This window comes from Microtus ochrogaster, linkage group LG7_11 (assembly GCF_000317375.1).
Source record: "Microtus ochrogaster isolate Prairie Vole_2 linkage group LG7_11, MicOch1.0, whole genome shotgun sequence".
In the NCBI taxonomy this organism is placed as follows: domain Eukaryota; kingdom Metazoa; phylum Chordata; class Mammalia; order Rodentia; family Cricetidae; genus Microtus; species Microtus ochrogaster.
In genome coordinates, this window is record NC_022032.1 from 18499648 (window position 1) to 18515563 (window position 15916).

At 45.5% G+C, this 15916-nt stretch overlaps 1 protein-coding gene across 10 annotated transcripts in view; it reads left to right on the forward strand.

Moving 5' to 3' along the window:
• Fat1 (FAT atypical cadherin 1) overlaps positions 1-15916 on the forward strand; it is a 117035-nt gene that overhangs the window by 63972 nt on the left and 37147 nt on the right. For 8 of the 10 annotated variants that reach the window (XR_003378305.1, XM_026786948.1, XM_026786953.1 and 5 more), the window contains exons 4-8: positions 9404-9465; positions 10408-10737; positions 11022-11232; positions 12732-12800; positions 13759-13898. Coding sequence is in view for 9 of the 10 variants with exons in the window: in XM_026786948.1 (XP_026642749.1) it covers positions 9404-9465; positions 10408-10737; positions 11022-11232; positions 12732-12800; positions 13759-13898 (812 nt within the window). In the remaining variant the exon portion in view is untranslated. The remainder of the gene's footprint in view (positions 1-9403; positions 9466-10407; positions 10738-11021; positions 11233-12731; positions 12801-13758; positions 13899-15916) is intronic. The other 2 variants (XM_026786954.1, XM_005362562.3) reach the window with 1 other exon arrangement.

Consider the following 15916-nt stretch of genomic DNA (forward strand, 5'->3'; position numbering starts at 1 on the left):
GCCTGCCTCTGCCTCCCGAGTGCTGGGATTAAAGGCGTGCGCCACCATCGCCCTGCTCTCTTAGCCATTTCTTATACCAGTCTTTAGTTTGTAACGGAATATCTTAAAAAGTCAGATTTTAGTCTCTGCCATTTCTGCACAGGTCAAATCTGTTTTCAGGGGATCCCGGGTATCAGTTGGGTCATGGAGAATTCTGCTTTTCTATGTCACTGAATGTCAGTGATTAGAATTACATTTAAGATTTTACACTTAAAATGCTTGTGTTGAGATGAGCTGATAGGAACCTTCAGTAGGTCCAGAACCTTCCTCACCTTGCTCCCCTTCCTCCCCCTCCCTCCCTCCCTCCCTCTTCTTCATAACTTGTGTAGAATACTAAAAACAATTAATTCCTTGTGAATTCGATTTGCCTTCTGATCTTGTGTTTTGAAACCACCAATTTCCAAGAGGCTGTAAAAGCAGAGGGAAAATCGGTGATAGTGGCCTCCACCACTCCCCGTGTGACTTTAGAATGGCCATTTGATTTATTTTATTAGTGTTTTCTGTGGAGCTCTGGAAGTTTGAGTTAAATGAATGCCGAGCTGCTTTTCAGCCTTGACAGCCTATGAATAGAATTCCATTTTTGGCTCCAAGCCTAATCCTGCCGGCACCAGCACCACAGCGACAAACAATAGCTGCTCAGATGGCCACAGCTGCCAAAGAGCCCCCAGCCGACGGCACTTAGAGGTAGCCTCAGAACACCACCTAAATGAAGACAGTGCACGCTGCAGAGCCCCTGGGCTCCCAGTCGGAAGCTCTATGGGAGCGGATGTTGAGTGACAGCTATCGGGAGAGTTGAGCATTTGCTCAGGGTCTGCCTATGTGCGTCTCTAGCACAGGAAGTTGGAAGAGGTGCCGTCCTGTGGCCTCGTTGGTCTGAGCTGAGCAAGGACTCTGACTTTCCATTGTTGGTTCTGATCTTGCCTGTTCTGTTCCTGGCACAAGTCCTTAAGGGCCAGGACCTTTCTGTATCCAGTTATTGTATCCATGACAGAACCAAGCACAACACTGAGTGTGGGAATGCTACTCAATCCCTGCTTTCCAGTTCACTGGTAAAGGGTTTAAAAACCCAGCCGGTTGGAATGGTTCCGCTTTTCATGTGCCCTCTTTAGCATCCGTGGCTTGTCTGTCTTCCATCCATCTTCTGCGATCTTCGCAGCTGCTACAAATGGCCTCGTTCTTAAGCCATTTTTATTTTATCGGGGCTGCTTGGCACAGATATGCAGGCTAGAATGTTCTTAGAGAAAGAAGGTTTTTGCACAGCCATGTGTTGCTCGGTGTTTTGAAGTCACTGTCTCCTGTATGGAGGATGTCTCACAGTGTCTCACAGTACATCTACTTTAATATGTCATTCTAAAACATAGTGATTTTCCCCTCATTATCTTCCCTGCGACTGTAGTTTCTGTGGTCCTTTCAGCGTAAGTAATGCTAAGTGTATTTCAGCATTATACCACCGAGACAGGAAACCTGCTTAGCAGCCCAGGGTTTGGGATGTATAAGGTTCTGTCTAGACCATTGCCGTTAAGTGCTGCTTTTATTCTAATGATTGGCATTATCTTCAAAGTAAAAAAAAAAAAAAATGGGTATCAATGTATAAGAGGAGCAGAGAGACGTCTGAACTGGAAAGGATGGGTTTGTGCAGGGAGAGTAAGCGTACATTTTCTGACTAGAGGGGATATTGTCAGCCGGTTAGTTTTGGAGATGATGCCTTGATCTCATTGTGCACTTCGTGTTGTTTATCAAGTGAGCTCTTGAGAACACAGAAGAATTTGTAGATTCTATCTTGATCCTTAGTTCTAGCAGTTGTATAAGCAAGACCTTCTGTTTCATAGATGTTAACGAAATATTTATAATTGTTTTTGTTAGTATTACTGAAAAAAAAATAGCAGATCACTTCTTACTTTTTTATTTTTTTTGGTTCTTCGAGACAGGGTTTCTCTGTGTAGCCCTGGTTGTCCTGGAACTCATTCTGTAGACTGGGTGAAGTCTGAAGATAGCTTCCTGCAGGCTGTTCTCCCTCTGAAATCATTCTATAGTTTTGGTCTCTGACTGCAGGGCCTTCGTTGTGCCCCTCGGTCTGGTTGAATTTAGAGCCCTTTCAAAGTTAACTTGTTGCACCTGAGGTTCTTAGTCTCAGCTTCAGAGGCCTTGGTTCGACAGAGGCCACATTGCCACGTTCCAGGGTAGATGCACCTTTTGGCTGGGGCTTGCCATTCAGCTCACTGTAGATGGCATTTACCCAAAATTAAAGGAAAGTATGCTGAGAGACAGGCATTTATATAGTGCTTTGGGTTCTAGGAGAATTGGTTTGTGCAGTGAGAGGCTATTTTACAAGGTAATTCATTTCATGTTGAGTTGGTTCAGCTAACCAGAGGAAGTTGTTTCCCATACAAAAGTTGCCACCATGTATAAAAGTTTGGCTTATGTTTTATCAATGGCTGCATAGTTGAGGCTTGAGAAATGCTTTCTTTGAAACTTCTCAATCTAAAATTAATTTCACCCAGTAAATTGTTCTCTTATATCTTTTGCTTCCAGCCTTGAGGTATTTTTAAGACTAAAGTTTCTTCAGGGAAAAATATTCATTAAAAACTACAGATCACTACCATAAAGAATTGTATTAATGTTCTTAAAGTGAAACTCTCTCTTCTTACCCCCTCCCAGCCTCTGCCTCGGCCAGTTCTCTCCTGTGGCTTTGGAGCCTGTCCTGGAACTAGCTCTTGTAGACCAGGCTGGCCTCAAACTCACAGAGATCCGCCTTCCTCTGCCTCCCGAGTGCTGGGATTAAAGGCATGCGCCACCATCGCCCGGCTCTCCTTTCTTTTGACAACATTGGCTCGCCAACATTTTTATAATGTCCGCATTTTGTGCCTGCACATCGCATTTCTGCCGGAGGCTCACACTGACATTTGCCTTTTTGTTCTTGCAGCTCTCTTTGTCTGACAGTTGCTCAACCGCTGTACGTTTGCTCAGCCCACCTATTGGTATATCTTAGGCTGATTGTTTTGATTTTCCTTCATGTTTCAGATTCTTAGAACGCTTAGCTTGGAGCCAGAGCAAGCACCCAATTATTGTGCTAAAAAGGAAGCCAGTTATGGTGGCCTACACCTGTAGTGCCAGTGTGCTGGAGGCCGAGGCAAGAGGAACACAACGCCCTGGCCAGCCTAGGCTAATGATGCCCAGCTCCCCACCCCCAACAAACAAAACAAAACCAGCTTCCACCACCACTAACAAAAAGTGCAGCTTTTCCTGTGACCAACTCAGCTTTCTCTATCTGTAATAAGACCAGAAGGCTTAAGACAGCTCTTTATTGGGGCCTAATGTTGAGCCCAGACAACTACAGACAGCCTGTAGTTAGGAAGGAAGCATGGTGTACCATGGGTTAGTTTGTAACTCCACCTCCACCGGTCACTGCCCTGTTTCCACTAGTTCAGCCTGTCAGATGCCTGCAGTTAGGGACCAGTCACAGGGCCTTGCCTTCCCTTGTGTGCGAGCGTTTTGTTGAGTCACTGAGAGGGCTGTCCTACCTGGTTTGGGCCTAATCCAGCATAGCTGTTACTAGGCATAGCAACCAGCCAAGGGTCTAGGCCTCAGCAGAGGCTGAAGGCCAGGTCATCTGGAGGTCACTCGGTCTTGACTTGCTTGGTGTGGATTCTTCTTAGTTGCCTGGAGTTGTTTTCTTTGGAAGGGGCCTCCCTTAGTAGTCTGTAGCTACAGCACAACCTTGGTTCAGTCAGTGTTCCCGTAGTCTGACTGCACTTCCCTTAGGGCACCTTCGTGATGTTCAAAACAGCTGGGATGCCATGATAGCAGCTTTGCTGGACCCCTAAGTAGGTGTAACTTACTCCTAGGCACAAGGGAAGGATCTTTGATAGCTGTCGATCAAAAGGTCCTCTCTTCTGGTCATGCTACAGCTTGCCTCCTGTGAAGAAAAAGTAAGCACGATAGGGCGCTTGTACCTGAAGACCCAGCACGAACATTCTGATGTCATTGACACGTTCAGTAGCTCCTAGACAAATCCTTCAGGCCTCCCTGCCCCTGATCTGCCTTCCCTTTCAGGACAGGTGCTTTGTGTGTCTTTCAGAGGGCATATTTGGGGAAGCCATTCTGGTAAACACATTGAAAATAATGCAGGCAGAAGCAGTGGGTGTTTGAGCTGGTGATTAGGACAGCATGACTACCGCTTAGGAGCTGAATTAGTCAGCTTTAAACTGGTAGAAAGAAGCCATCCAATGCGAAATGATGATACTGGTAGACTAATTAATATTCAGAAGTTGGGGTTGAACACGAAGAACTGATTTTGGGTTATTAGACAAAGCTATAACCTAACAGTAGTATACTAGGATTCTTCATCTCCAGCTGGGTCCTGTGAAATGAGTGCAGGCTGGGGATCTGAGGACGGGGCCATGGCAGACTGGTAGCTCCCACACCTAAATATTGGGAACTTGGCATTTGCGAGGCATATGTTTATAGGATTTGGATTTTGGTAATAGACGTATGCACTATTCAATTGTAGCTTTAGATTCTCAACCACAAATGTTTTTTAAGTTTTGTAGATTCATGTTGGCATTTCGGTACTTTGAAATGAGAGACCGTTTAAAGGAGCTGAAATGGTCTGTGGCTTTTTGAGTTCTTTAAATCCAATCTGCAAGCCCACTTCTCCAGTTAGCCTTGCCACATTCGAGTTGCTCAGTGGCTTGTGTGGCTGGGGGCTGCTGCGTCAGACAGTGCAAATTTGAGAGGCTTTCAAGCTAAGGGAAACTGCTTTGAGCGGTGCGCTTGAAAGACAAAGGCCTCAGAAGCTCATATATTATTGGGAAAGGCAAAAAAAAAAAAGTTGAAGAATTAGAAAGGAAAATGAAGTTATGGTTTGGTGTAGTAACTGTCGGTTAGGTGAATGCCCGCCCCGCTCCTTGGTCTTTACCCCTTCCTGGCTTTAGTCTCAAAGTACAACATAGGAAAATGACTGAAAGCGAAGTTTCTGCCAAGCAAGGACAAGCAGGGGCTGCACAGACGCAGGACCTTGTCCTATAGCTTTGCAGTTATGTCATGAGTGCTCAGCTCTTCGTCGCAGTTGGGCCTTGGTTCTAGTCAGAAACCAGGGCTTTTCTTCTGCCTGCTCCCCTGTGTAGTGTCTATGATACTGTTGTGCTTGTTCAAACTAGCTTCCTTATTTCCTTCATTCTTTGCTTCTTCAAGAGCCTTAGATCTCCCCCCCCCCATCTCTGTGTTTGTGTGTGTGAGTCTGACTGTCTGTTTGTCACAGATGTTTTCAGGAATACTTACTTGTTTCCTTGTGCAGGCCCTTGCGGAATCTAGAGGTGGGTGTTGAGTGTCACCCCCCCCACACACACACACACACCTCCTTCTTGCTTTCTATTTTTGAGGTATGGTCTTTCACTAAGCCTAGGGCTCACAGTGTTTGCTGTGCTGGCTGGCTAGCAAGTCCCTGGGATCTGCCTGCCTCTGCTTCTCCAGGGCAGAAGTTACAAGTGTGCACCGCTTTGCCACTGTTGCCGCCTGTTGGGTGAGTTTTGGCAAGATGAACTCAGGTCTCCATGCTTCCAGAGAATTCACTTTACCCACCCAGGCATCTCTCCAGAAGTTTCCTCCTTTAATGTAGACTTTAGGCACTGATGGCCTGAGTTCCTAAACTGCCAATGTGCCATGTAATTTTTTTTCTCTGTAGCATTGGTGCCTGTCCTGGAACTAGCTCTTGTAGACCAGGCTGGCCTCGAACTCCCAGAGATCTGCCTGCCTCTGCCTCCCGAGTGCTGGGATTAAAGGTGTGCGCCACCACCGCCCGGCGTGCCACGTAATTTTTGAGTAAGAATTAGTTTTTTTGGGGAAAAGGGAATCTTTGGAATCAGAGAGAGAGAGAGAGAGAGAGAGAGAGAGAGAGAGAGAGAGAGAGAGGGAGAGAGGGAGATATTATCCAGTAGGTAATGTATTTGAAGATCAAAGCCTAGTTAGTCTCTGAGCTTTTAGTAAGCCCTATAGCCATTAATTATGATAGCCACTTGGTATATATCAGCCATCCTAAACCTGTATGGACTAAAAAAAAAAAAGTTTTAATTTAGATCAGGATTCTGTTGGCGTTTCTGGCCTTGTACAGACTTGGCTGATTGTTTATATAAAGGTGGCAAGATGTTTGCTGGCTTGCGACTGGTTGGTATTGGGTGGCCCTACTTAGTCGGGTGCTTGGCTATGAGAAAGAAGGGGATGAGTACAACCTGCAATTGGCGATCCAACCAAACTCTGATGCTCTCGGATATCAGCCTTCTCGGCGGGTGTTTTCTGCGTGCACCCCACTTACTTGTCAAGTTCTTATTTCTACCCGTTTCTTGGAGACAGGACTCTTTGTTAGGGACGTCTGGGTTCTGAGCGGACAGGACAAGGAAGTTAAATAAGCACATAGCCGCAACTCCGTCTTCACCTGGTCAGCCTTCGCTAGGCACTGTGTGTGTGCTGGCTGCCTCTTGAAGACCTTTTGTTGCATGATGTCCCGAGGTAAAGGTTTTTAAAATTCGACAAATACTGACGTATTATAGTGCGTCAGACAGCCTGTCTTAACTTTCTAAATTCTGGAAGTAATATGAAAGACTACAAGTGAGTTTTAGATCATGTTCATTACTTTCTGTAAGGTTTGGGGGTGGTCTTCAGTTTCACAGACGTTTATGAAGTAGATTTGTAGCTAACTAGTAACTAGTGGGAAGGTCGGAAATTGACCTCTTCTTCCAGCCTGTATAGAGAATGTAATGTTTTTCTAAATCAGGGAAGGAAAATTTTCTAGTCTTTGTCCTGTTTTTTTTTTATTCTTCTATTTTTAGCTTCAAGGTACTAGCAGAAAAAAAAAACACAGAGTTACAAATAGAAACGCTTGCTTGTGCATGTTTTATGCCTTTATCTTCTCTTTCCGTTTCTGTCTTCCTTTTTTCAGACCTGCTTAAATGAATAGGGAGTAATCACGGCCACTTCTCCCTTAAGTTCTGAGGAAGTCGTAATTACGACTTTATTAAGAATTGAAATGCCACAACACAGTGAGTTGCATGCGTGATGTGATGGGAAGCCAACCCCCTCATCTGGGACGCACAAGAACTAAATTCTAACTGTGACCTCGTTAATGAGTCATTGGTGACCTAGGAGAAAGCAGCTTCCTTTTCACTCAGACACCTGACCTTGAGCATTGTGTTGTTTTCTGTTACCACCTGTGTCTTTCTGGAATTCGGGAGGGGAGAGCACGGCATACATATAAATTTCTTGAAGAAAAGGAATGTATAATGCTGTTTCTTATGGCATTTAATGCCACTCAGTTATTAACTATAAGGCTGGTCACCCAGTAACCTTCAGGTTTGAAGAAAGGGTTTGTCGTGTGGGGAGGGGGTCAGGTGGGGCTCAGCAGGAAGGAGAGGCTTTTAAATCAGAATGATGAAGAAGATGAGTATATACATAGAGTAAGTGCGCAGGCCAGGAGCCTGAGTACAGGGTGCTGACCTCTCGTTTGGGTTGGTAAAGTGGAGCACGCCTCAGAGGCTCCTAGTTCTCAGCTGCGTTAAGGAATTTTATTTCAAGTTCATTTTGAAGGAAAAGTCTGTAGTTAAACCCTCCTTGGCTCCTCGCAAGTCGGTGTCCTCATGCTGTGATGTCAGATGCACAGGCATGGCCTCTCCTGGTGAAGGCTCCTGGGAGGAAGCTCAGGACAGCTTTGATGGAGTTCTCCCGGTGGGGTGGGAGCGCCGTGCCTCTAGGAAGCCTTCATTGGAATTATCACACATGCTGTCTGCAAAACTGTGAAACACACACGCAGAGTTTCTCTCAGGACCTTGTTGGGGGGTGGTAGTCTACATTGGCGGCAGTGCTTTGGCTCCCCAGGGAACCTCTAACAGTTGACCCCAGGGGAGTTTAAAGTGAGGGGCCGCCAGAGTACATTGGAGTAGGCCTTTTAGTTCACCGCATTTAAATGGAACCTCTGTGCCCTGTGTTGCAGTAGGCGATGTGGATGGGACAAGGGAGTGGGGAGGTGGGAGGTGTTTGGCTGGATGCCTGGAAGAAGTGCAGGTAATTCTAAATCTAAACCTGTAAAGGGGTGTCAGGTAGCTTGCTTTCATACTGAACGGAAATACAGATCGTTAAGTCCCTCGTTAGCTGTTTGATGTAAGTGAAGTATGAAGGGAAATTTTGTTGGGCACCGTTGGCGAGTGACTGAGTGAGCACCAGGCAGTTTGTCTTGTGAGCGTGCCGCGCCGTTTCCTGTGCCATTTTACACAGTGGTCGACGATTTGCTAGGAGCATTAGGACAACTAGGTGGGACAATATAACAATGATTTCTTGTCTTTTTTTTTTTTTTTAACTGTTTGGAATCCACAGTTCAGGGGTGGTGGTAGTGGTGAACCTCTCGTGGAAACAGGATTAAACAGGTCTCTGCCACTGAAAGGGAACCCTCGTGCCACATTGGGCAATACTGTCCTGTTGTTACTTATAGAACTGCTCGTGTTCCTTGAGCCCTGGCAGTCTGTAGCTATAGTCTGGGAAAAAGCCCAGTGTCTGACTATAACATAGGCTTCTGTTTTGTCGAAACGACAGTACTGCTGTATTACATTGTGTGGAAGTTAGCCGAGTAGATATACCAACCAAAAGCATTGAGTTAATTAAAATACACTTCTTATATTTATAAATTTAGAGAAACATTTTAGCCTTTAATTGCTTCTGTGATCATAGTTATAGGAGAAAATCAATTATTAAGGAAAGTCGGTTTTCTTCTTAACGTGACATTTTCGAAAGGTCTTTGAGAATTTCCTAGACTGTGTTTGGATCACACTCATTTCCAAACCCCCAGATCAACCTTTACCTGCTCCCAACTTCATTTTTAAAATACTCCACCAAGTTCAATTATGCTGCATAGGCTTATGGGTATGGGGCCACCTACTGGAACACGGTCTACTCATAAAGGGCCACACTCTTAAGAAAGCTTTCCTTGCCTCCCCAGAAGCCATCAACTGCCAGTAGCTCCTCAGGAAGTGGTAGGGACTTGTGGGCCTTTCCTTGTTCCGTCCTGGAAAATCAACCGGCTTGGTGGGGTGGACAACCACAGCCGTAAGGCTGGTTCCTGAGTCCCTTGAGCTATTCTCCTGGCAGTTCTGGGAAGGAGGAGGAGGAGGAGGACCGCCCCAGCACCCGCCTGCTCTCCCGGGTCTCGTTCTCACCACGCTCCCACTCCGATGCACCTGTCTCCGCTGATAGCAGTTTTACAGGAGGCTTTACTCGTTGCAAGAAAATGCAACGAATTCCCGTGGTTGCTAAATAGAACAGCCAGGCATGGCGTAACTGATGGTATTTTGTTAGGATCAATAAACTTGCACCCTTTTTGCAGGTCTCATCACAACCACGTCGAGGAAGCTGGACCGGGAACAGCAGGATGAGCACATACTCGAGGTAAGCCTTCCGTTATTTCTAATTGCTTCTGAAGCATCCACCTCCTAGCCACCCTGAGAGCTCTGACTTCTGGCCTTCATAGCTGCTAATATTTAATAATGAATACCATACACGCACACACACACCTCAAACATCCTCAGAATAAACAAACTCTGCCATCAGAACCTTTCTGAATTTCGTACATCATTACATGGCAGTCCTCACACACATTTACAAGTACATTGGCAAACAGTGCCATTTGAATCTCATTTTTGTTTACAGAAGTGGTATTCTTCTCTGTACATCCCATAGATTTCTTTTTCCTCAGATATGCCTTTAAGACATGTTCATATTTAGATATCTAGTTGAGCCGTTTAAACTGTGTTTTGTTTATTTCCGGATGGTTTTATTCTTAAATCATTGCATTAGCCATGCAGTTTTACACTCAGGTTTGTTTAATAACCAATAGATATTTTCTAAAAATATCCAAAGTAAAAATAGGCAGAAAACAAACATCGCCACTTCTAAAATGTTCTGGTTAATTTAAGATGTTTCTGCACTTATTTCTTTACTTCATGATGGCTGGGGGCCAGTCGTTGGCAGAATGAGGGTGGCGGGATGGGGGGATTTGAAGGAGACAGGTAGACGATACCATGGAGACCAACAGGGGCAGCCAAGAAAGGCGACCGTCCGAGGTTGGGTGTAGCAGAGCGAGCCAGGCTTGGGGACCAGGTGCTTTTGTTATCTGTGAGCTGACTGTGTGAGAAGTGACAGCTATGTCCTCGCCACTGTCCAGGTCCCCATCTCTTTGCCATGAAGCCAGGAGAGTCTGGCTCACCTTGAGAGGCAGTGGGATGAACATTGGTGTCGTATGAGCTGTAGCTCTTTCTGCAAACACTACCTCACCTCAGGAATGGCTTCACTTGTTATCTTTCTAAAAGCTTCCTTACTTTTGAAACCCAGGTTACTGTTACAGACAACGGCACTCCCCCCAGATCCACCACTGCAGGGGTCATCGTGAAAATCCTTGATGAAAATGACAACAAGCCCCAGTTCCTGCAGAAGTTCTACAAAATCAGGCTCCCGGAGCGAGAGAAAGCGGACGGGGAAAGAAATGCCAAGCGAGAACCCCTGTACCGTGTCATAGCTGCGGATAAGGACGAAGGGCCCAATGCCGAGCTGTCCTACAGCATCGAGGAAGGGAACGAGCATGGCAGGTTTTCCATCGAACCCAAAACGGGAGTGGTTTCATCCAAAAAGTTCTCTGCGGCTGGAGAATACGATATTCTTTCAGTGAGTTAGATTTCTCTCTTGCCTTTCTGGGAACATAAGCCGTGTAGTTCTTTCTGTTGAGAAAGTTGACAGGCAGGGTTTGGAAAGTATGGGTTGATTTTCTTTGTCAGCTCCCACTCCAGTGACTGTGGCCGTGCAGCGATTATTCTTGTCACCAAGCATCGAGCATATGCTGTGTTCTGATACAAGTCTGGAGTACCTGAAATAGACAAACGCGTCTAGACTTGGGTTAGGAGATGTAGCTTGCGATTGCTGTTTTCATCCCCTCTGGTCCTGTTTTTTAGATTAAGGTAGTTGACAATGGTCGCCCTCAGAAGTCATCCACCACTAGACTCCATATCGAGTGGATCTCCAAACCCAAGCCGTCGCTGGAGCCGATCTCATTTGAAGAGTCAGTTTTTACATTTACGGTGATGGAAAGTGACCCGGTGGCTCACATGATTGGGATGCTCTCGGTTGAGCCTCCGGGCATACCTCTGTGGTTTGACATCATCGGTAAGCATTGCTCACAGCTCTTGTCAAGCCTTGCGTGGGTTGCACTGAGAACCTGACAGGGTTTTCTGATGATTCCTCACTTGAGAATGTTACTATGGGGAAAGATCTATAGGTGAAGAATTTTCTTAAACTATAGTGGTTTGACAGCAGCAGCAGCAGAAGAAAAATCTTACAACATACATTAAAATTACTTAAAGTAAGAACTCCTGGGTGTGTAGAGATGGCTCAATAGAGCACCAGCTGCTCATCTAGGGACCAGAGTTTATTTCCAGCGCACTCATGGCGGCTTATAACCCTCTATAACTCCTGTTCCAGGGGCTCTGATGCCCTCTTCCGGCCTCTACAGTCACTGCACGCATGTGGAAAACCATCCACACACATACAAACTTAAAAAGAACAAACATAAATAGGTATTCGAAAACCATTCAGTCAGTTAACATTTTTGCAAAAACTTACTCTGGGGGAGGGGCGTACACAGGGAGTTTCAGGAACCTAAATGTGTTGGACCAGGTCCATATCTATATCATACACATGCTATGTTATTAGTCGTGATTATATGAAATTTAAAGCGACTGGGGTAGCTTCTCATTTTTACATCTTTTTTCCAGGAAGCTTCACCCTCCTAAAAAATACACATGGCTTAAGTTAGCATTTTTGCTATTTGATGAACTCACACTTAGAATATTCGATTTGCTTTTTTAAAAGATTATATTAGAACTTTACAGTGCATGCGATCCCCTGCCTTTTCCACCCCCTTTTAGACAAACGCAGGCCCTGAACTTGACAAACAAGCGTTCTGCTACTGCACTACGCACCTACCCTTGTTTTTGCCTTTGAGACAGGATTTTATTAAGTTGCACAGGGTGGCTTCAAATTTGTCACCCTTTCTGCCTCAGCCTCCAGAGTAGCCACAATCATAGGTGTGGGCTTTGATGCCTAGCCTTAGGCCTTTAAAAAATTCTTTTCACCACAATTTTTGCTTTTTGATTTTGAGAGGGGGTTTCTCTATGTAGCCCTGGCTATTCTAGAACTCCCTATATAGACCACACTAGCCTCAAACTCAGAGATCAGCCTGCCTCGGTCTCCCGGGTGCAGGGATTAAAGGCGTATGCCACCACCATGGGCTCTCCACAAGATTTTAATTAAAAGGCTGCTTTATGAATCAAAAGTATGTTTGTTTGCAACCACCATCTCCACTTGGGACGCAGCCACTTCTTCCTTTCACCTTGTAGCCAGGTTGCCTCTTGCCTCCCAGTGTGTAAAATGTTCTCTCTGAAGCCATGGCTGCTGTTCTTGAGGGCGAAGGACGGCTGCCATGACTAACCGTAATCACAATGTTTTCTTTCTCTTCACTTCTCTCACGTGTCCAGATTAACCGGCTTCTGTTGTACCGTTATCAGACTTGCTTTTAATTCCTTACTCTTGGGGGACCCGTTTGATTGACTCTTCTTCTTCTTTGCTTGCTTTCCACGCTTGCTTGCTTCCTTTGGCTGTGTCAGGAGACACGCTTGCTAGAGACGTCTTTTACATCTTTCAGATGGCGTGTGACCTGAACTGTACAGCAGAAGGTATCTGCTGAGATCACATAATTTGCCACGTGATTATGAGATCAAAAAAATCAAAGCATGGATTTTGTGTTCAGAGTCGGATTCCCCCTCCCCCCCATATCTCAGTTCTTTTCATAGTGTATATGCATGGCCACCCATCCCAGTCACAAACGTGTTGACTCTTAATTGTCCCTGCATCAGTAGTTTCAGGTTTGAGAAAAATGACTCTGTGTGTGTGTGTGTGTGTGTGTCTGTGTGTGTCTGTGTGTGTCTGTGTGTGTCTGTGTGTGTCTGTGTGTGTCTGCCTGTCTGTCTGTTTTGTTTGGGGTAGATTTAGCCTATAATTTAAGTATGACATTAAGCTTTATTTTTTTTTTTCATTCCATTTCTTTTCTATTTGTATGAGTGTCTCAACCTCCATGGGTTTGAAGAGAGTTTCATTTAGAATGTAATTGGGGGATAGATATTTGGATAGTAAATAGGACGGGTAAACTTGCTTCTGAAAAGTAGTTTTAAGGAGTCTGTAATAGATCTGATTCAAATTAAATGTAACTGTTTCTTTCAGGGCTCAAATTTGTTTTTAATAGTTATTACTACTGAGCGTAGTATATTTAAAATAGTACAACTCTTTTTTTTCTAGTAATAAAAACTATTTTCAGAGTCATGCGCAAATTTTTATATTGCCTGCAAAATCCAAAGTAATTGACAGGTAGGGTTAGCGTGGCTGTTTGCTTGTGGACTTGCTTTCTTCTCAATGCTTGACCTCCTCAACATTAAGGTCCAGTGTTGTGTAAAAAGCACTCTGAATGGCTAGCCATTCTTTCCTATGTTTGGAAGTGCTAGCTCCTTTGAGTCACTTTGATCATTGTATTATTAAACCTGTTTTCGTGGCCACTGAGTATCAGAAAGTATAAAACACATGGCAGATCTTTATTGTATGATTTGCTCTAGCACCTCTGTTTGTCCTAATTTCACATAGGTGGCAACTATGACAGTCACTTCGATGTCGACAAGGGCTCCGGCACCATCATTGTTGCCAAACCCCTCGATGCAGAGCAGAAATCCAACTATAACCTCACCGTGGAGGCGACAGACGGAACCTCCACCATCCTCACTCAGGTAAGTGAACGCTGGCGATGCCTCTGTCGGAAGGACTGAGAAAGCGCCCTGCCGTCAGGATGCGCAGACAGCACGGGCAGTTGTGTGTTGGTGTAGTTTACACACATACACACCAGGAGTCCTTTCTCGGGGACAGAAACCGCAGATCCTGAGTGCGGTTGTGCCTTCTGTGCCTTCTGCCGAACAGTCCCATAGAAATGTCAAGAGGGGACTTGACCCCATCGCAGCCTTAGCGCTTCCCCTCACAGGCTTAGTCTGACGCGTACTTCAAGCCGTGGTGCTGGAGTTTTCTCACGGGATGAGCTATACACATCATTTTCTTGAAGCTCTTAATAGCTTAAACAGCTGACAGGTTGGTTCCCTTCCTTGCTCCTTCTTCCCCTTCTTCCTCCCTGTTCTTTTCATTCAAACTAATCCCAGGTTTGTATAAAAATATCTCTTGAGTGAGAGTTGACCAACAGTTCTTTTGATCTTTCGTTTGTTGCTATCTGATCGTCAGTGGCTGGCTAGATTTCTAGTTTCAAACTTTAATGTTGAAACACTGTAAATTAATTGAATTTTAATGGAATTCTATATTTTAAGTGAATTCTCTGATGCTTAGTAGTGGCTGTCCAAAGTGATGTTCCTGGATGACTAGTAACTGTGGGTTTTAGCAGGAAGCCTGCCTGTCCTTCTTTCCTTCCTCCCTCCCTCCATCAATTTTATTAGACCACATGTTTCTTTAGAAGCAGAAGTGTGGCAACAGGATCCAAATCCCGAAGCTAAAAGGCTTGTGTGTTACTTAACTATCCCTAAGGAAGCTGAAGCTTAGAGACGGAGATGCTTCTGAAGTTTTCTGTCTTTAGATTATGTTCTCCGAAACCGTAAATGAGACAGGTCATCCACCCCCCCCCCCCCCCCCCCGCTGCCGCCTGTCATTTAGTTCCATTCACAATCGCAAATTACAGTCTGGGATGTAGTTTCAGTTAATAAATGACTAGATAATTTAAGGGTAGCTATAAAAATATTTCAGTCCTTTCTCCCAGTGCCTGTGACTTTAAAGTCTGCGAGACTTGGCAGCACATGCTGTGTGTGGTTTACGCTGTGGGGATTGTTTCGAGTGGCCGTGGGGAAGGCGCAGTGCCGTACTGCGGTTTCTCTTGCTGCGCATCTCACTGGAGTAACAAGCAGCACGCGTGGATTTTTCTCTCTGTGGAAACGAGCCCCTGATGTTGAACCGCAGAGCACAAGAGTGAGAAGGAAAGCATCAGAAATTATAGTAAGATTAAGCAGTGTCCCGGTGCACGGTCTCCTTCATGTGAGTAACTGGAAATGTAGCCAGAGGGATTCGGGAAGCCGTGGGAATGGCCCTGTGTAGCAGCCGTTCTCGTGACTACAGCCGTGCATCCACATGGTGTTTCTACCTCGTTGGGAGGTAATTGGTAATGCATCTCTTCCCCACAAAACTGCGTCTTCGTCTTCAGTATGGTTGGGCTCTCGGTCTGCAATTTTGATGTACATTGCTAAAATTCCCCTGAAATGCAGGAGATGATGAATTAGTTTCCCCTTCTCTTAAAATTCAGGGCAGTGTTTATGGTTCTGTAACTTCCTGTGACACCTGTATGGAGAGGCCTGGCAGTGTCCCAAGGGATCACTGACACAGGGAGGGTCTCAGAATTCAAGACAATGTGACAGAGCCCAGGCTGACCTGTGATGGTGGGGACAAAGGGAGCAGACAGTCATTAGGTTTAGGTTTCTGTCTGGGACTGTGCGCAGGGAGATAGAGATCTGGGATGGAGGGGATTGGATCGTGTGGAGAGGCCCGCGGGCACCTGAGCTATACACCGATAAGGCCTGGGACAATGGGCAGATACAGGTTTGTTGGTGAAAATCAAGAACCCATGTAGCAGCTTTGTGCAGTCAGGTCGGTCGGCCAGGTACCGGATGTGGGAGGGACTGGGTGATGATTTGGTCAGGCCCTGTGCTCTCTTTGCAGAGTAGAGCAGGGAGGAGGCAGGGTGGATGCCAAGGTTCCACGC